We start from the raw sequence: 27999 nt of genomic DNA on the forward strand, positions 1-27999 counted from the left end.
AAAAAAAAAGAAAAGTTGTAGCAGTACCCTTGTCATACATCAGAGAAAACAAACTTTAAAGATTATGGGGGCGGCTGGGTGGTTCAGTGGGTTAAAGCCTCTGCCTTCAGCTCAGGTCATGATCTCAGGATCCTGGGATCGAGCCCCACTCAGACTCTCTGCTCAGCAGGGAGCCTGCTTCTCCCTCTCTCTCTGCCTGCCTCTCTGCCTACTTGTGATCTCTCTCTCTCTTTCTGTGTCAAATGAATAAATAAAACCTTTAAAAAAATAAAGATTATGATAAGAGACAAAAACACATTATGTAATAAATAAGGAGTTCAAACCAACAAAAGGATAGTACAATTATAAATATGTATGTACCCAACATAGAATTACCTAAATATATATAAAGTAAATGCTAACAGACATAAAGGAAAAACTGATGGTATTACAATGATAGTAGGGAATTTTAATACCCTGCTTACATCAATGGATAGAAAATCAATATGGAAACAGTGGCTTTAAACAACACTTTAGACCAGATAGACCTAACAGATACATTTAGAACATTCCATCCAGAATATATAATCTTCTTAAGTGCAAATGGAACACTGTCTAAAATAGATTACATGTTAAGTCACAAAACAAATCTCAAAGAATGTAAGAAGACTAAAATAATAAGAAGCATTTTTTCTAAACACTAGAAATCAATTACAAGGGGGATAAAACTATACATTTAGACCTGAATATAAACTTAAAATCATAAAAATGCTAGAAAACATAGGCAGTAAACTCTTAAACATAGTTCTTAGAATATTATTTTTGGATTTGTATCCTCAGATGAGGGCAACCAAAGCAAAAATAAAGAAATGAGATTGTACCTAACTAAAAAGCTTTTGCATGGGGAAGGAAATCGTCAGCAAAATGAAGAGACAGCCTACTGAATGGGAGAGGATATATGCAAATAGTATACTCAGTAAGTCTTCAAAAAAAAATATATATATATATCCAAAATATATAAATAACTCAGACAACAAACACCAAAAAACACAAGCAACCCAATTAAAAAATGGGTAGAAGACCTCAATAAACATTTTCCCAAAAAAAAAATACCGATGGCCAACAGACACATGGATAGATGTTTAACATCACTAGTCATCAGGGAAATGCAAATCAAAATCACAATGAGATGTCACCTCACACTAATCAGAATAGCTGGTATCGAAAATACAAGAAATACAGTGGAAAAGAGTCTCTTCAATAAATGGTGCTGGGAAAACTGGACAGCTATATGTAGAAGAATGAAACTCAGCCATTCTCTTCACCGTACACAAAGATAAACTCAAAATGGATAAAAGACCTCAACGTGAGACAGGAATCCATCAGAATCCTAGAGGAGAACATCGGCAGTAATTTCTTCGATATCAGCCACAGCAACTTCTTTCAAGATATGTCTCCAAAGGCAAAGGAAACAAAAGCGAAAATAAACTTTTGGGACTTCATCAAAATCAAAAGCTTCTGCACAGCAAAGGAAACAGTCAAGAAAACAAAGAGGCAACCCACAGAATGGGAGAAGATATTTGCAAATGACAGTACAGACAAAAGGTTGATATCCAGGATCTATAAAGAACTCCTCAAACTCAACACACACAAAACAGACAATCATATCAAAAAATGGGCAGAAGATATGAACAGACACTTCTCCAATGAAGACATACAAATGGCTATCAGACACATGAAAAAATGTTCATCATCACTAGCCCTCAGGGAGATTCAAATTAAAACCACATTGAGATATCACCTTACACCAGTTAGAATGGCCAAAATTAGCAAGACAGGAAACAACATGTGTTGGAGAGGATGTGGAGAAAGGGGAACCCTCTTCCACTGTTGGTGGGAATGCAAGTTGGTGCAGCCACTTTGGAGAACAGTGTGGTGATTCCTTAAGAAATTAAAAATAGAACTTCCCTATGACCCTGCAATTGCACTACTGGGTATTTACCCCAAAGATATAGATGTAGTGAAAAGAAGGGCCATCTGTACCCCAATGTTTATAGCAGCAATGGCCACGGTCGCCAAACTGTGGAAAAAACCAAGATGCCCTTCAACAGATGAATGGATAAGGAAGATGTGGTCCATATACACTATGGAGTATTATGCCTCCATCAGAAAGGATGAATACCCAACTTTTGTAGCAACATAGACGGGACTGGAAGAGATTATGCTGAGTGAAATAAGTCAAGCAGAGAGAGTCAATTATCATATGGTTTCACTTATTTGTGGAGCATAACAAATAGCACGGAGGACATGTGGATTTAGAGAGGAGAAGGGAGTTGGGGGAAATTGGAAGGGGAGGTGAACCATGAGAGACTATGGACTCTGAAAAACAATCTGAGGGTTTTGAAGGGGCAGGGGGTGGGAGGTCGGAGTACCAGGTGGTGGGTATTATAGAGGGCACGGATTGCATGGAGCACGGGGTGAGGTGCAAAAATAATGAATATTGTTATGCTGAAAATAAAAAATAAATTAAAAAAATACAAGAAATAACAAGTGTTGACAAGGGTGTAGAGATAAGAGAACACTCCTGCACTGTTAGTGGGAATGTAAATTAGTGCAGCCACTGTGGAAAACAGTATGGAGGTTCCACAAAAAATTAAAAATAGAACTACCATAGTAGCCAGCATTTCCACTTCTGGGTATTTATCTGAAGAAAACAAAAACAACAATTCAAAAAGTGATATGCACCCCTACGTTTTTTAGCAGCATTATTTATAGTGGCCAAGATACAGAAGCAGCCCAACAACAGATGAGCAGATACAGAGATGTGGTGTATAGGTATAGATAGACACAGTGGAATATTGCTCAGCCATAAAAAGAATAAAAACTTTCTGTTTATAACAACATGAGTGGACCTGGAACATATTATGCTGAGTTAAATAACTCAGAGAAAGACAAATACCATATAATATTACTTATATGTGGAATCTAAACCAACCAACAAAACAAAACAGAAATAGACTCATAAGTATAGAGAACAAAGTGGGTGAAGTAAAGGAGATTAAGAGGTACAAATTCCCAGTTAGAAAACATGTCACAGGGTTGCAAAATACAGCATAGGTTATGTAGCCAATAATATTATAATAACAACTTTATAACTGTAGTTATACCTGAAGTCACAGACAGTAACTAGGCTTATGATGACCATTCTGTAGTGTATATAAATGTCAAATCACTGTGTTGTATACTTGAAACTAATATAATACTGTATGTCACCTATAATTCAATAATAAATATAAATAAATGAATATAAAGAAAGAAAGGACAGAAGAAAGAAATTAAAGTATTTGGAAAACTCTACTTGTATTAATTTTAGCATAACTTAAAGTTTCATAATCCTTAATAATTCATATATTTTCATATAAAAATGAAAATCTATAGAGTATTTTATCATTTCCTGATAGCCAACATTAAATCAGTGCATACTACTGGTTGGGTAGTTTTTGAGGTATTATGTGTGTATTTATCCCATTTAATCATTACAAATTTTTGAGATAGACTAATATTATCCTCATTTTCTACATGAAGTAATTGGCACAGAGAGTCACACTGCTAAGTAAGCAGCAGAACTGAGATTCAAATGCAAGCATTCTGACTCCAGATTCCACACTTCTAATAAGCAGGCTATATTGCCTGTAAAGCTTGAATTTTGAGATCTATTTTGGCTTTTCAGGATGATTTGTGTAACTCACTAACTAGTAGACTGCATAACTATAATGATAGAGCAAAAGCAATGGCATTGGGAGGGAGCAGGCAGGGGTCAGAGATACATTTTGGAAAAATTAAGTATGAAAAATCAGTTAAGAGCTGGTCACTGATTGTATGTGTGGGGTGAGGAAGGGATAAGGAGGAACAAATCCAGAATGACTCTGCTTAAGAAATAGGCACGTTGGGGCGCCTGGGTGGTTCAGTGGGTTAAGGCCTCTGCCTTTGGCTCAGGTCATGATCCCAGGGTCCTGGGATCGAGCCCCGCATCGGGTTCTCTGCTCAGCAGGGAGCCTGCTTCCCTTCCTCTCTCTCTCTGCCTGCCTCTCTGCCTACTTGTGACCTCTGTCTGTCAAATAAATAAATAAAATCTTAAAAAAAAAAGAAAAGAAAAGAAATAGGCACTTTATGGGGCACCTGGGTGGCTCAGTGGGTTAAGCCTCTGCCTTTGGCTCAGGTCATAATCCCAGGGTCCTGGGATCGGGTTCTCTGCTCAGCGGGGAACCTGCTTCCCTCCTGTCTCTCTGCCTGCCTTTCTGCCTACTTGTAACCTGTCAAATAAATAAAAAATCTTAAAAAAAAAAAAAAAAAAAGAAGTGGGCACCTTAAAGGGGAGAGGAGTGGGGGGATACACAAGGCTGGTGATGGGTATTAAGAAGGGCATGTACTGCATGGAGCACTGGGTGTTATATGCAAACAATGAATCTTGGAACACTACATCAAAAACTAATCAAAATCCTTGAGGAGAACACAGGCAGCAACCTCTTCGACCTCTGCCGCAGCAACATCTTCCAAGGAACAACGCAAAAGGCAAGGGAAGCAAGGGAAAAAATGAACTATTGGGATTTCATCAAGATCAAAAGCTTTTGCACAGCAAAGGAAACAGTTAACAAAATCAAAAGACAACTGACAGAATGGGAGAAGATATTTGCAAACGACATATCAGATAAAGGACTAGTGTCCAGAATCTATAAAGAACTTAGCAAACTCAACACCCAAAGAACAAATAATCCAATCAAGAAATGGGCAGAGGACATGAACAGACATTTCTGCAAAGAAGACATCCAGATGGCCAACAGACACATGGAAAAGTGCTCCATATCACTCGGCATCAGGGAAATAGAAATCAAAACCACAATGAGATATCACCTCACACCAGTCAGAATGGCTAAAATCAACAAGTCAGGAAATGACAGATGCTGGCGAGGATGCGGAGAAAGGGGAACCCTCCTACACTGTTGGTGGGAATGCAAGCTGGTGCAGCCACTCTGGAAAACAGCATGGAGATTCCTCAAAATGTTGAAAATAGAACTGCCCTATGACCCAGCAATTGCACTATTGGGTATTTACCCTAAAGATACAAACGTAGTGATCCAAAGGGGCATGTGCACCCGAATGTTTATAGCAGCAATGTCCACAATAGCCAAACTATGGAAAGAACCTATATGTCCATCAACAGCTGAATGGATCAAGAAGATGTGGTATATATACACAATGGAATACTATGCAGCCATCAAAAGAAATGAAATCTTGCCATTTGCGACAACATGGGTGGAACTAGAGTGTATCATGCTTAGCGAAATAAGTCAAGCAGAGAAAGACAACTATCATATGATCTCCCTGATATGAGGAAGTGGTGATGCAACATGGGGGCTTAAGTGGGTAGGAGAAGAATCAATGAAACAAGATGGGACTGGGAGGGAGACAAACCATAAGTGACTCTTAATCTCACAAAACAAACTGAGGGTTGCTGGGGGGAGGGGGGTTGGGAGAAGGGGGTGGGATTATGGACATTGGGGAGGGTATGTGCTTTGGTGAGTGCTGTGAAGTGTGTAAACCTGGTGATTCACAGACCTGTACCCCTGGGGATAAAAATATATGTTTATAAAAAATAAAAAATTAAAAAAAAAAACTAATGACATACTTTATGGTGACTAACATAACATAATAAAAAATAGAAAAGAAGAAGTAAGAACTTTGAAATCAAGTAGGAACTACAGTAGAAAGGACAGCTTTCTAGGCAAGTTTTGTGGGGTTTTTTTTGTCTGTTTTGTTTTGGTTTTGGTTTTGGTTTGGGATGAAGTTCAGCTTGATCCACAGACTTTGGGATGCTTGTGAGACATTCTGTTCCAGAAACCAGTTAAGCGGCTTCACAAAGAAGCAGGCAACGAGTGAGAGGGAGTGCAGAGAGCTGTCCTTGTCCCTGAAATACTGACCCATCCCCACCTTCATAGAGACTATTCCTCCTTGAGAATGTTACTGTGATGAGGATGGATGTGTGCTTGTCAATGGGGGAGAGGAGAAGTTATCATAAAATGAGAAACATCTCTTTGACATATTGGGCAGTGAAATCAGGCAGAGTAAAGAGTGAAATCAGGAAAACCCCACAAGGCACAAATGCTAACAGCATCCCTCCAACACAGGGCTGACCACGGTCTCTGGTTTTACATTCTGTATATAGAGACGCCATGCTGGCTAATGCACTCTACATTACATAAGGACCTGTATCTTACTGATTTTTTGTCATTTTTGAAGCACCTACCACAAGATAAACATATCTGTTGAATTATTAAGTCAGGACCTCTTCTCACTTTTATAAGAAGTCAAGGAATTACTTCAAAGATGCTGTTAGTCCTTTTAGAGCTGCGCTTCAAGCATCATCGGGCTGGCTCAATGGAAGACAGCCTCATTAACAGAATAAAGTGCTAGATTCATCCCAAGAAGCCAACGGGAGAGCCACAGAGGCAGTGAGGGAACAAAACAAACAAAAGAATGCAGTGCCTGCACATGTGTCTGGAACCCGCTATTAGTCATGTCAGCCTAATCTGATCGAAGAAATCCTTCAGACAAAAGAATAAGATATTTTGGTTCAAGGCTCATTAAAATTTAGAGTGGTTAATTTCCTCCTTAACTTTAAGTAGCTGGAAAGGAAGAAGAAATGAAGATACTAACATTAACAGCTGACTTTTTTCAACTAAAGTTTTTATAACTGCTGAAATTTAAAATATTTGTTTCTTCTAAAACTATTTCAAATTTAATCTATAAAAAATTAATTAAGACGGAATGTTTAAAAAACCAAAATGCACTTTGGCGAAAAGTCTGGTGCAAATTAGATGGATTTAGACTGGGTTAAGTTTTCCAAACTAAAATGTAGAAAATAAAGATTCTTCTAGACAACCTATCAAAATAATTCTTTATATACCACATCTTCTGGATGGAACTAGAGCGTATCATGCTTAGCGAAATAAGTCAAGCAGAGAAAGACAACTATCATATGATCTCCCTGATATGAGGAAGTGGTGATGCAACATGGAGGCTTAAGTGGGTAGGAGAAGAATAAATGAAACAAGACGGGATTGGGAGGGAGACAAACCATAAGTGACTCTTAATCTCACAAAACAAACTGAGGGTTGCCGGGGGGAGGGGGTTTGGGAGAAGGGGGTGGGATTATGGACATTGGGGAGGGTATGTGATTTGGTGAGTGCTGTGAAGTGTGTAAACCTGGTGATTCACAGACCTGTACCCCTGGGGATAAAAATATATGTTTATAAAAAATAAAAATAAAAAAATAAAAAAAATAATTCTTTAATGATTATTATGACTTTTCTTTTATAAAGTATCTCCTTTGAGGCTTAACTGAATAATTAGATTATAGCATAGCTATAACACTGATTAGTCAAATCACCTATCTGATATTTATTTTTAAAATACTTATAATAGGGGCACCTGGGTGGCTCAGCGGGTTAAAGCCTCTGCCTTCGGCTCAGGTCATGATCCCAGGGTCCTGGGATCAAGCCCCGCATTGGGCTTTGTGCTCAGCGGGGAGCCTGCTTCCTCCTCTCTCTCTCTGCCTGCCTCTGCCTATATGTGATCTCTCCCTGTCAAATAAATAAAATCTTTAAAAATAATAATAATAAAATAAAATACTTATAATGACATGAAAAAAATAGCATTCAGGTAAGAATTCAGGCTGAGTATTTAAAAATCAACAACAAAGAGCAAAATACTCACGATATGGGATTTCCAGTGGATGCCCTGTTATATCACACCATCCAATTGGGTGAATGTCAGGGCTGTCTGCATCCATCCAGTAGTCATATTTGTGGTCCCAGCCATCGAAATGAACCTGTTGAGTAATTAATATTTAGTAATTAGTATTTCATTATGCCTATATCTAAATATTAGAAGACAGGCCTCTGAATTTGAGACTGCAATTATAATAATCATACATTACAACTAGAACAATATTTTAAAATGTGTCATCAAAGAGCCTTTTAATCTAACCACCAAAGGCTGTTGTACCAATTTTTCTGAGAAATGAAAGTTGGTAAATAAAAAAAATCTGTCAGAGATTGGTTAGAATTTGAAGGGATAATACCAATCAATTTTCCCAACCAAGTAATAAATACTGTAATGCTGGTGGGAAGACACTTTCTCTCCTGGCTGCCATTGCAAAATATCATGTCAGTTTCATGGACAGGAGTCATCAATTTGACATCAGTACAGCCTTATACTATTGGGAAATGCATGGATATTAGAGAGAATAAAAGAAAGCAATAAATTTCAAAATCCTGACAAACAAGGAGAGATAGAGCCACTGAAAATGAGGGTAAAAGAGAGGACAGAATATGCTGAGGTAGATGGATTAATAGTGCTCCTGCTAGCTATAAAAAATGGGGTGAGATTTCAGGGAACCTGAGGAAGAGATGTGGCTCAAGTCCAGCAATCCAGCAAATGGTTATCACTATTTTGCATCTTACCTACAAAACACACATACATATAACTCACATACACACACACAGGTCCAAGAATAATTAAAATGAAACTTGATTTCTGAAACAAAAATCACACACTTGTTTCTGAAACTTACCAAACTCCATGTTATGTAAGTTTCTTATCACTCTGAATGAACCAAATTATTTGTGCAAGCAAAAAAATATAAGAATGACAATGTTTAATAAGCTTACTTACTCTCTTATATATTTTCTGTTTCTATCAATTAAATGATGCATCCTTTATTCAATGAAAAAAAAACCCACAATTTATGAAAATCATAATTTTTATAAAAAGAGCAAGATTGCAAGCATTATAATAAACCAACTGAAACATAAGTCTGTTATACAGGACAGGACATAGGACTAAAAAAAAGATAAAAAGATGAAATTGTGTATAGTAAATCCCAAATAGAGTCCAACACTTCTTCTCAAGGTCCATCTTTCTAAACATGTGGTTCTCCAAGTTTGGTTCCCAGACTGTCAGTACCTGCATCACCTGGCACATGTTAGAAATTCAGATTGCTGGGCCCAAACTCAACCCACTGAATCAGACACTCTAAAAGACAGGGCCTAACAATCTGTGCGTAAACCAGTCCTCCAGATGAATCTAATATGTGCTGAAGTTTGAGAACCAATATCTTAAGAAAAACTTTCAAAAGCATATTTATACCACATGTAGGCTTCTGGCTGAGACAGACTGGCCTTTCCCAGCAGCAACTATAAAGCTGGACAAAATACAGGAAATGGCTGTTTTTAGACACTGGCTAATAGGCACCGCAGAAATGGAATTCCTCAGTACAACTGTCAGCCCTGTGACACTGTTAGCCTGTGGACAATTTCTTGAGAGCAGCAGAGGTGGAGAAAAGGCAGTCTTGCTGTGTTGAGGAGATACACATTGCAGTTCAGTGCTGGTGAAGCAGCAGGAAACTGGAGGACAAACACTAGAGAGAACTGACCCCAGAAATCTCTGGGGTTTTGTTTGTTTGTTTTTGTTTTGTTTTGTTTTTGCAAGGCCTTGGTCAAGGGCCGGACTGTACCTACACAAGGTGAGAGGTGAAGTGAAGAAGAGAACATCTGATACAGAGCTGCAAGTAAAATGAAGATAGCAGAGGTCACACCTACTGGGAGAGTGGAGAGACCAGAGTGCAGAGATCGTAAAACACCTTGAGAATTTGACTGAGACACCAAAAAGGCCATACTTCTGCAGTAAGAACCATGTCCTAGAGTATTCTGGACCAGCCCTAAAAAAGACTAAAATCAAACCTCAACAAGTTTAAGAACAGCCATCAGTATTAACTGCCTGACACAACAAGTTCTCCCAAATCCAAACACTGCAACATTCATAATGTCCAACATAAAATATAAATGTATTTAGTATGCAAATAAACAGGTGAATGTGAGCCTTACTCACTTTTTAAAAAAGAGACCCTGTGATGGCCCAGATGTAATTAGTAGACAAGAACTTTTTAAGTAGCCATTAAAGCTATTAAGTAGCTATTAAAGTTTAAGGACCTAAAGGAAAAATGGTCCTGATGAGGGAACAGATTGGGAATCTCAGCAAGGAAATGGAAACTGTAAGACAGAAACAAATAGAATTCTAGAACTTAAAAGCAGAAATAAAAAGTTTCTGAATAGGCTAATAACAGATTAGACATGGCAGAAAAATGAATAAGTGAACATTAAAACAGATTCATAGCAATTATTAAACTAAAGCATACACAATAAAAAATTTTGAAAATAAACAGAGCCTCAGGTACTTGTAAGATAGAATCATATGGCCTAACAGACATGTATTTAGAGTCCAGAAGGAGAAGACAGACAATGGAGTGGGAATAATGGTCAAAGCAGACAAAAGTTGAAGAAATAACATCAACAAAATTTCCCTATTTTGGTCAAAAAAAACCAATTTACAATCTTAAGAAGAACAGCAAAACCAAGCATAAGTACAAAGGAAAATGGGGTGCCTGAGTTGCTCAGTTGGTTAAGTGCCTGTCTTTTGGTTTTGGCTCAGGTCATGATCTCCAGATCCTGGAATTAAGCTCTGAGTCAGGGCTCTGTACTCAGCAGGGAGTCTGCTTGTGGATTCTCTCTCTCCCTCCTCCTCTACCCCTCCTCTCTCTCCTGTCTCTCTCTCAAATAAATAAATAAATCTTGATAAATAAATACAAACCACTAAAAATGAAAGACAAAAGAAAATTCTTTGAAAGCAGCTAAAGTAGTATAACATACTACATACAGGGAACATGACAAGAATGTAGCCAACTTCACATCAGAAACAGAAAAGGCAACAAGACAATGAAATGACATCTTTAAAGTAGTAATGGATATAAACTATCAACTGAGATTTTATATATTACAAAAAAAATCCCTCAAAAAGGAGTATAATTAATTTTCAGATAAATAAAACCTGAGAAAATATTCACCTACAGATTTGCACTGCAAGAAATATTATAGGAAATATTTCAAGTGAAAGGTAAGTATTATCAGGTGGAATGACAACAATTTGGAATAAAAATGAACAAATTTAAAGACCCATTTTAACTGATTTCTACAATTACTATAAAGCGGCAGTAATGAAGACAGTGTCATTTGGCTTAAGGATAGGTAAATACATTACTGGAACAGAAAAGATTTTATCAATTCATACACGCGCACACACACACACACACACGCACATATATATACACACATTCAACTGCTTTTCAATGGCTATGACAAGATTATTAAATAGGGAAAGAGCAGCATTTTCAGCAAATGATACTACATCAAGTGTATATCCACATGTGAACAAAATCCAAACTAGCTAGCTGATTCTACCTCACCTCCCACATAAAAATTAATTTGAAATGGATCACAGACCTAAAAAAAAAGCTAAAACAATCAAATTCAAGGATGAAACTTAAGATAAAATCTTCATGATACTGGGATATTAGGGAATTTCTTAACATATAAGTAGCATTACCCAAAGAGGACAAATTGATAAACTCAATTTTAATCATAATAAATTCTTCAAAATCATCATTAATAAAAAGGAAAACCAAGCCAAGGATATTTGTAATATATGTATGTGACAAAAGACTTGACAACCCAATAAAAAATGAGCAAAAGACTTAACATGCTCTATGAAAGAAAAGGTTCATGAATGGTCAATACGTAAATAAAAAAATTCTCAACTTCACTATTTATCAAAGAGACCAAAATGAGACATACCACATACCCACTTGCATGATTTAAATTAAATGACTGACAACATCAATTATTGGTGAGGCTGTGGAGCTCCCAGAACATTCATACAATGTTAGCAGGGTTGGAAAATTATACAATCACTTTAGAAAATGTTGTGCTATTTTTATTATAGATTTAAGATGTTCTTACTCTGTGGTTCCTGGCAATTCCACCCAAATGATGAAAATACATTTGTAAACAAATGTTCCTTTCAATTTCATTCAAAATGTCAAAAGCTGAAAACCACCCAAATGCCCAACAGCAGATGAACATCTATTCACAAGCAAGTGTAGTATGGGCATAAGATGAATAGTAGTCACCAACAGAAAGGGACAGTCTGTTATACATGCACAATCATGCATCAATCAAACAGACCTCATATAAAGAAAGAAGGCAGACACAAAAGAATGCACATTGTATTGTTCCATTTATATGAAATTTGAGAACAGCCACAGAAATCAGATCCACGTTTGTCTGGGAGAAGGTGGGGGGCAGAACTGCCTCCAATGGGGCACAAAAGGAACCTTCTGTGGCTTTGGATAGCTGTCAAATTTTGATGGGGATGGTAGTTATACAGGATGTACATTTCTCAAGTCATCAAAATCCATACATAAAATCTGTAACCTTTTATCATTTGTAATTATAAGTCCATAAAGTTATCTTATTAAAAATATTTCTACATGCAGCTGCTATCAAATGGGGCTACTCTGATCTTTTACTATATTTATATATTGTGACATATCAGCACTCTGGACATAGCTAAACTGCATAATACTGTCAGTACCAGACAACTAAATATTTAGTTGTGACAAAAATTGGCTCTCCTTTCAAGAATGGAATGCTGGGTGTTATACACAAACAGTGAATCACGGAACACGACATCAAAAACTAATGTACTGTATGGTGACTAATATAACATACAAATAAACAAATAAAATAATGATGCCTGTTGCTCTGAATTTAACAGCAGAAATTATGTAAAATGGAGATAAGGAAAAATAGAAAGTTTTCTCAAATTTTAATATTTGCTCTGACTTTCAATGTCCTTCTCTTTTCAGTTTACAGTGCAACTGTTTATGTTTCAGAAGCAAGACCACGACCTCTAAGCACAAACAAGACAGGGCAAATCTTGCTGCAAGGAGTCAGGTCTCTCTATTCCTGCTATTGTATCTGGACTTGGGAATCCTACTGTGTAATTCAGGTCTAAAACGGGAAAACTAAAATGACAATATCTTTTTTAAAAAAGTTTGAAAGCAGATACAATGTTTTTAAGTACTTTGTTCAATTTTTTTCTCTTACTTTCATTAAGAAATATTAAATTACCCTTTCCAGTGCTGTATGTAATCACTCACAATGAAACCATGGGGATTAAAAAGAGCCCTTCCTAATCCAAAGATTCAAGGCTCCACTCCCCCACAAGGGCCATCTAAACTTGGAATATATAACCAAAATCTGACCCATATACATCTTTATGAAAGATATTTTCATATCTGTGGATCTTCATATCTCTGGAGTTGAAAATCCAATTTTAAGAATTCTAACCAGATGGTCAAGTTAATAAAGGAGATTGGCATTTTAAGAATATTTACAGAGTTCTTTCATAAAGGAAAGAATTATTTTGAAATCAAATCACCTCCATTTCATGCATTTATGAATTTTATATATTTGGGTTTATATAAAGCTGAGTAAACACATGGATACTTCTACCTCAGGTTTTGATAAACTGGAAAACAAAAGTTGGCTAATTGAATCAAACAATCTTAATTTGGTAAAAGTCAGATAATTGAACCAAACAGTCTCAATGATTGGTAAAATAACTTGGACATTTAAGAATTAAATCAGTATATTAAAAAACAAGGCCATACGCCTTAATGTAAATCCAAAGTTGCCAATTATATCTGACATAGACTTTCTCATTTTGCCTTATCATTACTGCCCCTCAGCCCTCCAGCCTTACCAATATGCTTCAGCCATCTTCGATGCTGCCATGACATTAGCACCATGACTTACACACTCTCAGACATCAAAAAGCCATCAGTGGAATGAGGTACACAGCAGTAACCATCACTTCTCACTGTGCCTTATGGCAGCTGGAAAATAAACAGTTTTTTGTCTACGAACACTGGAAGCTAAATTTAATGCTCAATCACAGCAATTTTACTAGCCTAACTGATATTACTATGCTTCTTTGCTTCTGCTATATGGTTTTTAAATTTGTAATTTCCACTTTAATGAGCTTATTGGATATGTGTATTTTATTGTCAGAGGCTTCTAATCTATTTTAAAAGCCTATGGCAAACAAATTATAAGCATGTAGATGATGTTAATTTATTCAGAAAGAGGCTTCACTGTACCTGAACTCTTCTTGCTTTAACTGAATACATTTTCAGTTAACTAGACTTAACCTTCCATTTTATTCTAGAAAGAAAAACTGAGTTTTCATATATTTTTACTGATATTTATTACTCATAACTATTGGTGCTAATAAGGCAATAGTAAACCTCACTTCCTGTGATGCAGACATCTGTTGTTGCATGGTGCGGGGGGTGCAGAAAGAGTGCTGAGTCTAGACCTAAGTTCCTCCGTAGGACAAGCAAGCTCACATCACACCTTCACAAAAATACCACCATCATCTAAGTGCAAGAGCACTGGATATGGCAGGGGACTCACTTTTATTGTATGCTTATATATTCCAGACACAGCTGTAAAATATATACATCATCACTTAATGTCTACAATATGTTGTTTTCGTAGATTCTGGAAAGGAGACTTCAAAGAAGTTCGCTGAGATCCCACCCTAGTAAACAGCAAAACTAGGCTTCAGCTGAGAACAATTTCTTGAGAGAACAACAGAAGAATATAAATTGTGAGGATATTTGGGACTACTATACCTAAGAATCTACTGTAGCAGAGGTAAATTGTATTTTTAAAGTATAAAAAGGAATTTTCATACTGAAAACAAAATAGCATGGAAGAATACAGGACTGCAGTCCAGAACTACGCATACTTTTGCACATTCAACATTCAACATTAATCAACATTAATTCTATCTACACCAAGCCAGTCTGTTCAGGGGTCTATCCAGGCAAGAACAGAGAGGAAGGGAACATGAAGAAAAGGTGTTATAACAGACAAGTATGTAGACTTTTAAAATTAGTCTCATACATTACTACTTCCATTTTACATAAGAAGCCAATGAGATCCATAGGGATAAGGAATTACACCCAGCATTTCCAGTCCTTGTTTGTGATATGAAACCCTCACTCATCCTCCTGACCATGAGCCTGAACTGCTGTTCAGTAGTATTGGGACTGGCAGCCCCTACCTACGGTCCTTTCCAGAGCTTCCATACCCACTCTTAGTAAATTACTTCAATTCCCTTACCCTGCTAAACTCTCCCTAAACCCATCTGCTCTTTTACAAATACAATTGCTTTCATCTTCCTTTTAGTACATTCCTATAATAAGTATTATAAAAAGAAAGACATGTAATCATGAAATAGAAAAATTAACAGCTTTACAATAGTTCTTCTAAAATACATGTCATTTTTTAAGGCCATGACCCAAATTCAGCATATTTCTTGGACAGTGGTTTTCAAAATTCAGTTAACAAAATACCAACTCTCTCCTGCCCTACCAGAACTCTAATTCAGGGTATAGGGAATGTCAGGAACAATGCCTGGAAATTGTATTTTTTTTTTTTAACCACACATCACATCCTAGATTATCTGCTAAAGGTGGTTTTTGGATAAAGCTTTTTAAAATGCTTCCTTAGGGTATCCCCATGGCAACAAGGTTGTTAATCAACTGAACTTGCCACTAAACTCACTTATATCTAAAGCAATGAAGAATAACTTATTTTTTTAAATCATCACAAATCTTTTTTTTAATTCTGTAAGAAACCAATCCAAGAGGGATTTGGTTGAAGGCCTAATGTTGAAGACATTCAACTGTGATATTTCCATCTGTGATAAATATGTCTACATAAGTTTCCATTTCTTTCTATGGTTACTGTTATAACAAATACAATTAGTTTTCCCATAAAATATATTTTCCCCATAAGATTCCCACAAGAAATAAAAATGCCAAATTTCCAATAGAATTCCCAGGGCTTTAATGCTTGTGAAGAAATCTAAATAGTTCCTCAGAGTTAGGCATAACTGTAGCCACATTCAGGGCCCCACAGCCACAGGTCCGTGGATAGTATCTTAGGAAGGAAAACCTCCTCCAGAAGCAGTGTGAGCACACACAACCTCAAAATCAGTTTATGGTGGTAACTAACATAAATATCTTTATAAGCTCTGTTGGAAGATTTGAAATGTGTTAAGCACTGAAGTGACATATGCTACATGTCCATCATGAAAATAAAGGCCATTTCCTTTCTGGTTATTCATTAGAATAACCTGTGCTCCCTTCCTCTTCTGTTCAGGACACCGGCCCTAGTGGACACTGCTTCAACAAGCACTCTCCATTTGTCCTGACATCCCGAATTCCCAGACATCCCAAATTCCCACTTTGGATCTGCTAGCAAATCATCAAGGGTTTTCTACTAAACTACAAATTCTTCATACTCATTATTTACAAACCACCAACACAAAAAGGAGTTTAGCCGCTTACATTACAGGAAGGTAGTGTTTCTAAATATGAATAGTGGGACATAAGGCATGTGAAAGAGAAGAAAAGCTGGTTATATTTTGAGGGACCACAGGATTACTGTCCAAATGGGACATTTTAGAGCATAAGAGAGAGAGCACTACTGAATTCACAATTACAACACATATAATCCCAGATTATCCCAGGTAAGCCAAAACACGTAATTACCTTTGGTAGTCTAAAGATGACTTTTATAAATAGATAATCCCCCAAAAAATAATGGCAAAGGGGAAATATTACACAACTCTGATTATAATATGAAAAAAACTGCACCAGTTAGTTTAAATTCCCATATTATCACTGACAAGAATTTACTATACATTTATATAGGGAACACTGAATAACACAACAGACAATATAAGGCATAAATAATAATTTATGCAATGACTATCATATCTATATCGGTTGTATCAGCAAAAATACATACTTGCAGCTGTACTTATGAACTGAATGTATCATGAGCACTATTTCTAAATTTTTGAAGCCATGGGTGAGTTACATATTTTTTCTATCCATCCTTATATTTATTAGTACAACATCAATTTTACTAGTGGCCAGTTCTAAATTACATGCATAAAGGATATATGTATTTATTATGAATATATGTTGGGTTTTACCAAATTTTTTTCATTTATTGATAGGATTATGTCATTTTTTTAGCCTGTTGATATGATGGAATATATTAATTTTTGGATATTGAACCAGCCTTGCCTATCATGCATAAATCCTACTTGGTCATGGTGTATAATTCATTTTATATGTTTCTGGATTTGATGTGTGAATATTTTGTTGAGGATATTTGCATCCCTGTTCATGGCAGATAGTTTCCTTTTCTAGTAATGTTCTTGTGTGGCTTTGAATTTAGGGTTAATTCTGGCCTCACAGAATGAATTAGAAAGTATTTCTTCTCCTTCTACCATCTAAAAAACGATTATAGAAAATTGGTATAATTTCTTCCCTAAATGTCTGATAGAATTTACCAGTTAAACCATCTGGGCCTGGTGATTTCTCTTTTGGGAGATTATTAATTTCTGACTCAATTTGCTTAATATACAAAGGTCTATTCAGATTGTCTATGTTTTCTTGTGTGAGTTCTGGCAGACTGTGTCTTTTAAAGAATTGGTCCACTTCACCTAGATTATCAAATCTGTGGGCAGTGTTGCTTACAGTATTTCTTTATTACCCTTTTAACATTCAGAGGATCCACAGTGATGTCTCTGCTTTTGTTTCTAATGTTAGTAACTGGTGTCCTCTCTATATTTTTTTAGTCAGCCTGGTTAGAGGGTTATCAACTTTATTGATCTTGAAGAACCAGACTTTGGCTTACTGGATCTCTACTGATTTTCTGTTTTCAATTTCACTGACTTTTGCTCTAATTCTTCTTATTTATTTTCTTCTGCTTACTTTGGATTTAATTTACTCTTCTCTATTTTCCTAAGGTGGAAATTTAGATTACTGATTTAGATCTTTCTTATTTTCTGATACATGCATTCAATGCTATAAATTTCCCTCTAAACACTGCTTTTGAGGCATCCCACAATTTTTTATATTTTTTTCTTTTTTTTATTAATTTTTTATTTTTTATAAACATATATTTTGATACTTTTAATTAGTTCAAAATATTTTTTTTACTTTCTCTTAAGATTTTTTCTTTGAACCATGTGTTAATTAGAATGTGTTATTTAATATCCATGTATTTTGGGGTTTCCTAATTATCTGTTTTTTATTATAATTCCATTGTGGTCTGAGAGCAGACACTGTATGTTTTATATACTTTTAAAAATCTATTAAGATGTGTTTTATGAGTCAGAATGTGGTCAGTCTTGATGAATGTTCCATGTTAAGTCTGAGAAGAATGAGTATTCTTCTGTTGTTGGATAAGAGAGTCTATATAGTTGAGTGATGGTTTTGTTGAGTTCAACTAGATCCTTACTGATTTTCTGCCTGCTGGATCTGCCCACTTCTTAAGAGAGGGGTGCTGAGGTCTCCAGTTGTGAGTGATTCATCTATTTCTCTTTGCAAGTCTATCAGTTTTTACCTCATGTAGTTTGATGATCTATTCTTAGGTACATAAGAATTATTTTGGGGGACGCCTGGGTGGCTGAGTGGGTTAAGCCTCTGCCTTCAGCTCAGGTCATGATCTCAGGGTCCTCGGAAAGAGACCCACATCGGGCTCTCTGCTCAGCAGGAAGCCTGCTTTCCCCATTCTCTCTGCCTGTTGCTCTGCCAACTTGTGATCCCTCTCTCTCTGTCAAATAAACAAATAAAATCTTTTTAAAAAAAAAAAGAATTATTTTTTGGAGAACTAACCACTTCGTCATTATCTACTGTTCTTCTTTATCCCAAATAACTTTCCTTACTTTGAAGTCAGCTCTGCTTATAATTAATATAGCTACTCCTGATATTTTTTTTTCACTAGTATTAGCAGAGTATATTTTTATCCTTCATTTTACTTTTAATCTATATGTATCTTTATATTTAAAGTGGGTTCCATGGAGATAACATATAGTTGGATCACGTATTTTTATATAGTCTGACAATCTTTGTCTTAGCTGGTGCATTCATTCAATTGAAATTCAAAATAATTACCAATATACATAGTTGGATTAAAATCTACCATATTCACTGTCCTTTTTCTCTGTTTCCATTCTTGTGTTCTACTTTTTTTCTGCTTTCATGGTTCTGAATGTGTATTTTATGATTCTATTTTTCCATTATTAGCACATCAATTATACTTTAAAAAAAAAAAAACCTTCTTTTAGTGGTTAACCTACACTTTACAATATACATTTACAACTAATTAAAGTATACTTTCAAATAATACCATACCTTTTCACTCATAAAATAATATTAATTCCTTTCTCCTGCCTCTGATATCACTCCTGTCATTCAGTGAACATATATAAGTATACATAAACATATACATATAAACATATACCTATAATATATATAAATAATTATAATAGAAACATTGTTGCTCTTATTATTTAGAATTAACTGTAATTTAATTATTATTGTGTGTTATATCAAGAATAAAAATAAGTTTTCACTTTCCCTTCATTTATTCCTTCAATACTCTTTCTTTGTGTAGAGCCAAGTTTCTTCCTATTTAATTTCCCTTCTCTCAAAAGAATTTCTTCTAACATTCTTGGAAGACAGACTTACTGGCAACAATTCCTTCAATTTTTGTCTTGAAAAGTCCTTATTTTTCCTTCACTTTTTTTACGATAATTATGCAGGGTACAGAATTCTAGGTTGGTGAGGGTTATTCTCTCAACATTTTAAATATTTCACTCCATTCTCTTCTTTCTTGCCTGGTTTCTGAGATGAAAACAGATACAATTCCCACCTTGGTTCCTCTACTGGTACAACAACCCCCTTCCCTGGCTTCTTTTAGGACTTTATCTTTTATATTCTATAGTTTTCAAGGTGGTACACCCTGGTATAGTTTTTTGGCATTTATCCAGCTTGATGTTCTCTCTGTTTCCTCAATATGTGGACTGATGTTCAACAATAATATAGGGAAATTCTCAATCCTTATTTTTCAAATATTTCTACTGTTCCTCTTTTTTTCTCCTTTTGGTATTCTCATTACATATATTTTACTCTTTTTGTAGTTGTCCCACAGTTTCTGGATATTCTGTTTTTTTCCTTTTTTCTCTTCATTTTTCAGTTTTAGAAATTTCTATTGAGACACCTTCTAGGACAGAGGTACTTTCCTCAGAATTGACCAATCTAAGAAGCCCATCAAAAGCCTTCTACAGGGGCACCTGGGTGGCTCAGTGGGTTAAGCCGCTGCCTTCGGCTCAGGTCATGATCTCAGGGTCCTGGGGTCGAGTCCCGCATCAGGCTCTCTGCTCAGCAGGGAGCCTGCTTCCCCTCTCTCTTCCCCTCTCTCTCTCTGTCTGCCTCTCCATCTACTTGTGATTTCTCTCTATCAAATAAATAAATAAAATCTTTTTTTAAAAAAAAGCCTTCTACATTTTTGCTACAGTGTTGTTTATCTCTAGCATTTTCTTTTAGTTCTTTCTTAGGATTTCCTTCTCTCTGCTTATATTGTCCTGCTATTCTTGCATGCTGTCTACTTTAACTATTAGAATGCTTAACATATTATCACAGTTGTTTTCAATTTCTAGTCTGATCATTCTAACATCCTTACTAAGTCTGGTTCTGATGCTTGCTCTGTCTCTTCAAAAATATTTTTTTTGCCTCTTGGTATGCCTTATAATTTTTTCCTGATAGGCATCATATATCAGATAAAAGGAACAACTATAAACAAGACTTTATTACTGTGGGGGTGAGGTGTAGGGGGAGGGTATAGATTCTAGAGAATTGTGATTAGATCTGTTTTTTAGTGAGCCTCTGGATTGTGAACTTCACTGGCATTTCTCGGGTTTGTTCTCCTCCCTCAGCTGGAAGAAGATGGTTATGCAGGCTAGAGGTAGGTATTTCCCTTCCTTCAAGTCAATTAGGTTCTGGTAACACCTCAGTAGGTTAGACTCTGGTTAGCTAGCTTCCCCTGAGGACAGGCTTTGCCAAGAACAGAGTGGTCTGGCCTATTTCAAAATGGTTTCATTTCCCCTCCCACTGCTGGATGTATGAGATTTGTATTCAGTATTTACTGTAATTGAGCTCTTATTAGAATCTGGTCAAGTTCCTAGATGTAAACTTCACAATACTGTGGAGGCCCCCATGACTGGGTCCCCTGGAGCTTTTAAATCTGAGTTGTCCACACACAGCCTCCAGCAATTTGTCAATTCCCTTTCAGGTTTTCCTCATGTTCCAGGAGGGTCATGAGTCCCTGTACCCACTTGCCATCTCTCCAATCTCAGGGCAACAGTGTGCCCTGCAGACTCCCCTCACTTTCAGATCCAAGAAGAATTGTTGGCTTTCTAGCCTGTTCAGCTTTTTACTTGTTGCTAGGACATCATGGCAACTTCCAAGCTCCTTACCTGCAGAACCAGAAACTGAAGACTTCCTCCAATTTTTTTTTTGTTATCAGCACCAGATAATATCTGGAGCATATTTGTTGAAGCATTTTAACACTGTGCTTGTTGGAAAAATGAATAAACAAACAAATGTGCAGATTCAAATATGCCTGTTCCAATTATGTAAACATTACTGAACAAATCTATTTAAGTTTAATCAAAACCTACTGATCTATTTATTTTACAGATCTATTTTCTGAACTACCAACATTTTTTCCCTTTCAAGTAAAATGACACTGAAATATGTGAAAGTGACTGACATGATTTTGAGCTGTTTATTCTTTAGAAACAAAAGTTTCTCTGGGTTATAGTGACTGTTTATAGGTAAAAACAAATTTTGGTCTAGCTAAAATTGTGGTCTGTCTACATGGAGAGAATGAATAGAGTGAAGAGTGTGCATGGCCAGGAGGCAGGGGAAGAAAGAGAGCTCCAGAAACAGAGTGAAAACATCATATAAAAGTCAAAAAGTTGCAAAACAAACCTATATTTAGAATCACAGGCCTAAAGTGTATCAGAGAAAGACAGTTATCATACGATCTGTGATATGAGGAATTTGAGAGGCAGGGCAGAGGGTCCTGGGGGGAAGGGAGAGAAATATGAAACAATATAGGATCAGGAGGGAGACAAACCCTGAGAGACTCTTAATCTCAGGAAACAAACTGAGGGTTGCTGGAGGGAAGTGGGGTGGGAGGGATGGGGTGGCTGGGTGATGGACCTTGGGGAGGGTACGTGCTATGGTGAGTGCTGTGAACTGTATAAGACTGATGATTCACAGACCTACCCCTGAAGCAAATAATACATTATATGTTATTTTTTTTTAAAGATTTTCTTTATTTATTTGACAGAGAAAGAGTTCACAAGCAGACAGATAGGCAGGCGGGGTGGGGGGAAGCAGGCTCCCTGTCAAGCAGAGAGCCCAATGCAGGGCTCGATCCCAGGACCCTCAGATCATGACCTGAGCCAAAGGTAGAGGCTTAGCCCACTGAGCCCCCCAGGGACCCCACATTATATGTTATTTAAAAAAAAAAAATCACAGGCATAAATGCTCTAACAACTAACTAAAGTTAACAAAAGCAGTTGTCTCTGTACTGGGGAAGATTTGGGAGAAGGTGGTCTTGGGACAACTATTTTATAATAAAACTTGTTACAACTGCTTTTGGCACTTTGTGTAAGTTTAACTTTGATAAAAATAAAAACAGCTGCTTTTAATACTGACAACAGGAGGCTGTGTCATTATTGAAGAAGGAATACAGAGAACAGGTTCCAATTTTTGTTTTGTTCGATTTAATTTTGTTGATTAGGGAGTGTAATGCATTCCATTTCAATCACATTAAATCTGAGTGCCTGGCATATTCAAGTGCAAACATCTTACAGACAAATGAAATTAGTACCTGGATCTTGGTTGAGAAAGATAAGGCATAGATTCAGAAGTCATAAACATAGAGGTGGCTGGTGAAGCCATGAGCATGTATGTGCTGACAGAAAAAAGAAAGGGAGGAACAGATAGAGAAAGAAACAGTGCTGGATGTGAAAAATAAACAAAGTGTATGATGTGCCTTCTGTTTCCAGCAGGCCCCTGATTGTTACACATCTACAAAGAAATCTTCAGGAATTCTATTTAAAAGTTGGCAGAGCAGTGAGAAGCCATAAAGAACCCTTAGAACAAGAAAGTAGAGAATCAAGCCAGATGGTAAGGAAGAAGTCCAGGGATGACTGTTTCAAAAAGGAAGGTACGATCAGCTGTGTCAAGGCCCCAGTAAAGAACGGGGAGTATTTACAACCCCTTGGGTTAGCAAGTGCTAGCAGGTGACAGAGTCTTGCCCTGCTCAATCTGAGGAGTGAGTAAGTGGGAAGAAGCAAAACAAGTGTAACACACACTCTGAATCATCCTGAATGGTAAGGATAGCAGCTGGGCTTTCTCAGGACAATGTGGTCAGGACCTCAGAAATTTGATCCCATGTTAGCAGAAGACCTTGCTTTGAGTGACTAATGACAGGAATGAAGAGAGGGTGGACAGGGATAAACGACTGGAATGGTCTCAGAAAAGGGATGCTGCGGCATGTGAGACAGACTGAGGATAGAAAAGCCAGAGGGGTGAGAAGCTGAGGAATAAACACAGGATGGCTTTTAGTTGCTTGGGCAAACCCCAGGCAAGTCACTGATTGAGGTAGGGACGGTGCAGACTGGAAAGGCAAGTTGGGATAGCAAATTATAACCCACCAAGGCACGATTCTTTCAGTTGATGTTTGCTTCCTTCAGTCACTGAGGGCCCGAAGAAGAGCAGGGACACACAGCGTGTCCCCACGTGGTCTGGACAGGGGAGCCGGGGAAGCTGGTAGACCTGGCTGTGGGGGACAGCAAAGTGGGGCACCGTCGTCTGAAGAGCAAGAAGCAATGGGGACGGCTTAACAGAGAGAAAACTTTACTCAGAAACTATGATCCTGGAGTTTAAAATCTTAAAGAAGAAGCTGTTAATGTGCGGTGCTGAAGCCCAAATGTGTGGGGGTGGGGGCAAGAGGCAGACAAGAAATAATGCTAGAGATCTTGGCATCAACAATGCTTGTTTTCTCTGCTCCGACCTGGGTTACTAATGATGTGGGTGAAAAGAGCCTAACTGCTCACACACAGAGTAAATGCTTGTAAGACCTAGATGCTTATTTTTAACAAATATACTTGAGATGTCATTTTTAATGATCTGTTTAGCCTCTTTTTACAAAAAAAATAGTCTTAAAATTTACTCCAACATTACTCAATTCAAAGGATTTCATCTAAAAAGTCAAATAAAAATAAATGAAGATCTTGGCTCATTTCAACAATAATATCTATGTTCAGTAGGTTTCATTTACATACTGATTATATTCATGTCCCATGCATTACACCAGGTCATTAAAATAAATGTATATTGCTTCTAAAGAACAAGGAGATGGAGTGCAGAACTGTTATGAATTTAAAATTCTCTATAAATTGCTCATATTTACATATGCTGCACTCTCTGAAACAGGTAATTCATCCAGTTGACTGCAGGAGCCTCCTCTTTTCATGTATAACTGAGTAATTATCTCAACCAGAACAATGCACTCTGAAAATGGATTAAATTTCTGTAGAAAAAATAATGTTCAAACCAGTGAATAACTTTCAAGCAACAGAGGAGAATGAATGTTTGTAATTAGCATGTTTACTCATGTTTTCTTATATTTTTGCTCATAATTCAGTATCAGAAGTCTAAATTATTTCTGTTGAAATACATTTCTTGCCCAAAGAGCTCTTGGTACAGAAAAACAACGACAACAAACAAAACTATTCATAATCTGGTTTCTGCCCTTTAAGACTTTGCATGTCACAACAGCTAAATGTAATGTAAATTACAAATATCATACAAAGATATAATCATAGGGGAAGGGAAGGGACAATAAAATGAGAAGAAATCAGAGAGGGAGACAAACCATAAGAGACTCTTAACCCTAGGAAACAAACTGAAGGTTGCTTGAGGGGAGGCGGGTAAGGGGATGGAGTCACTGGGTGGTGGGCATTAAGGAGGGCATGTGATGTGATGAGTTCTGGGTGTTGTATGCAACTGATGCATAACTGAACTCTACATATGAAGCTGATGATACAGTATATGTTAATTAATTGAATTTAAATAAAATAAGACAAAAATATTAAAAGTAAGATAAAAAAAATAATCATCTAGGGCTAGTTTTCCCATTTATTTTAAATAAAAGCCAAGAGGCACCTCGTGGCTCAGCTGGTTATGCATCCAACTTTTGATTTTGGCTCAGGCCATGATCTCAGGGTCCTGGGATGGAGCCCTGCACCCAACTCACTAATCAGCAGAGAGTCTGCTTGAGGATTCTCTCTCTCTCTCTCTCTCCCTCTAACCCTCCCCCTGCTTGCAGGCTCTTGCTCTCTCTCTCTAAAATAAATAAATCTCAAAAAAAGATTAAAAATATATATAAGTAAATAAATAAAAGCCAAAAACAATCACTACTGTCCAGCCAGAAAATGATTTCCGGTATTTCAATACATATGTTCCTGAGTATTTATGCTTATCTATTTACTCCCTTTCTCCCACTTTTCTCCCTTGAATGCCTAGGGTCTAGAATCCAGAATCAGCAAATACAGGCCCTCATGCAGATCATACACCAGTCCTGTTAACTTCCACACAAACCATACACAAAGGTATTAATTATTAGGTAATTATATTTTAAATTACATACAAATGTATTTTAAAATAATTATGTATACGTTTGTATGTGCCATATATTTATATAATATTGACATTAAATGCTTAGTTATTAATAATTTTAAACTCCAACAGACATATTTGGGAATTCTGCTTCCAGTTAGGATGTTGAACATTAGAGAATTAGAAGTATTGCAATTAGAAAATATCTAGAAACTAATGACAAAACTTTTAAAACTGCAGTATTTACAAAGACGGTCTAAATGCTCCAAATACTGGGTAGGGCAGGGCCCATTCCTGAGAGAGCCAAGGTCTTCGGCTCTCCTGACACAGGGGGCAGGATTCTGCCAGAGGCAGAAGCAGGCACTGGAGCTGTGAGCAGCTCTGTGAGTTGCTGAAGGCCCAGGGCACCAGAGGCTGTGAGGAGGGGCTGGAGAGCAGGAGATCTCTTGTGGTCTCCATCACTAGAAGGAGAATCTGTAGTGCACACACAAGAGTCCTCATTCTCAATTCATTTGAAAGCAGAGATGAACTAAAATTAAACCACCAGCCTGTTCCAGTCCCTATCGGGTCCTAACCAAAGTAACCAGCCCTTGAATTTGTTTCCCAGAGCTGCTATAACAAGCTACCTCAATAAAACTTGAGAGCTTAAAAATAAAATGTATTCTCTCCCAGTTCTAGAGGTCAGAAGTCTGGAATCAAAGGGCTGGTGAGGCAGCCCTTCCCTGAAAGCTCTAAGAGAAAATCCTCCCTTGTCTTTTCCAGTATCCTGTGGCTGCCAGGCTTCCTTGACTCAAGGCTGCATCACCCCACTCTCCCCTGCATCCTCTCCTCTGCCTCTTATAAGGACCCTCATCATTGGATTTGGGACCCAGCTGGGAAAATCCAGGATGATCTCATCTTAAGATGTTTCACCTAATTATATCTTCAAATAGCCTTTTCCTGAATAAGGTCATCACAAAGGTTCTGGAAACAGAGTGGCTGTATCTTTGGCAGGGCTACCATTCAACCCATAAAGGCCCTTCTCTCACTAGCTTCCCTAAGAGCAGAAAGGGCATGGCCTTTCTGGGGGCACATAGCATCTACTTTAGTATCTAGAGTTCTTTAATACACAACATCCAGCACATGTGAGAAATTATGAGACACGTAAGAAGCAGGTAAGGTGACTTGTAATCAACAGAAAATACAGACAATAGAGGCAAACCAACCAGTGATCCAGATGTTCAAATTAGAAGCCACTGATATTATAAAACAGTTGGTTTAAATATGTTAGAGGAAAGAGGGAAAAAAGGTAAGCCAAGTGGACAAAAAGAGAAATTCAACAGAATTGCCTTAATTCAAGCAGAAGATAAAAAGATAGATTAAAAATAAAACAGATCATGAGTGATGCAGGATACTCCCAAACAGTGTGACACATATGTAACTATTATACCAGATGGTTACATATGTAACTATTATACCAGATGGTTACATATGTAACTATTATACCATAGTTACATATGTAACTATTATACCAGATGTGAAGGACACAGAAAATAAGCACAAGCAATGTTTGAGGAGGTAATAGCTGAATATTCTCCAAAATGTACGATTAACATAAATCTATATACTCAAGAAACTGAGTCAATTCCAAACAGGAGAAATACCAAAAAAATCTCTGACTCAGGCACATCAGTTAAAACTGCTTAAAACAAAAGATCTAGAGATTGTCACATTAAATGAAAAGCCTCAATTGTATCTGTTTTTATACCTGTTTTGAATCTAACTCCACAAAGAAAATTTGAAAACAAAAATATTACAGAAGTTGGACACAAAATAGTATGATTCCATTTATTTTTATTTTTATTTTTTTAAAGATTTTATTTATTTATTTGACAGACACAGATCACAAGTAGGCAGAGAGAGAGAAAGAAGCAGGCTCCCTGCTGAGCAGAGAGCTCGATGTGGGGCTCGATCCCAGGACCCTGAGATCATGACCTGAGCCGAAGGCAGAGGCTTTAACCCACTGAGCCAACCAGGCGCCCCAGTATGATTCCATTTATAAGAAACGGTGTATGATTCCCTTTCTAAGAAATGTAAGAATAGGAAAAAATAATCTATGGTAAAATGCAAGTCAGAAAAACAGCTACCTCTCTAGAGGTAGGAAGGGGATTGTTTTGGTATTGATTGAGGAGAACTCAAGAGGAAATTCTGAGTGATCTTTTTTTTAACCCAACAAAAATATTATCTTTATTAATAATGGAATTAGAATTTATTAACATGGAAATGCTCTTTTTTGGACATGGATAGTAGTTATTGGGATAACTACATATGTAATAATTTATTGAACTATACACTTCAGATGTGTACCTTTGACTCTATATAAATTATCCTTTAGTTAACAAAGTAAATAAGGGAGGGGTCCACAAATAATTCCTCCATTGTGACATGCTTAC

The 27999-nt window shown here is 36.9% G+C and overlaps 1 protein-coding gene across 5 annotated transcripts in view; it reads right to left on the reverse strand.

Annotated features, from left to right (window-relative positions):
* Positions 1 to 27999, reverse strand: part of L3MBTL4 (L3MBTL histone methyl-lysine binding protein 4) — a 452666-nt gene that overhangs the window by 188045 nt on the left and 236622 nt on the right. For all 5 annotated transcript variants that reach the window (XM_059139212.1, XM_059139210.1, XM_059139213.1 and 2 more), the window contains exon 13: positions 7753 to 7867. In XM_059139212.1, the coding sequence (XP_058995195.1) occupies positions 7753 to 7867 (115 nt within the window). The remainder of the gene's footprint in view (positions 1 to 7752; positions 7868 to 27999) is intronic.

Source organism: Mustela lutreola, chromosome 11 (assembly GCF_030435805.1).
Source record: "Mustela lutreola isolate mMusLut2 chromosome 11, mMusLut2.pri, whole genome shotgun sequence".
Classification (NCBI taxonomy): Eukaryota; Metazoa; Chordata; class Mammalia; order Carnivora; family Mustelidae; genus Mustela; species Mustela lutreola.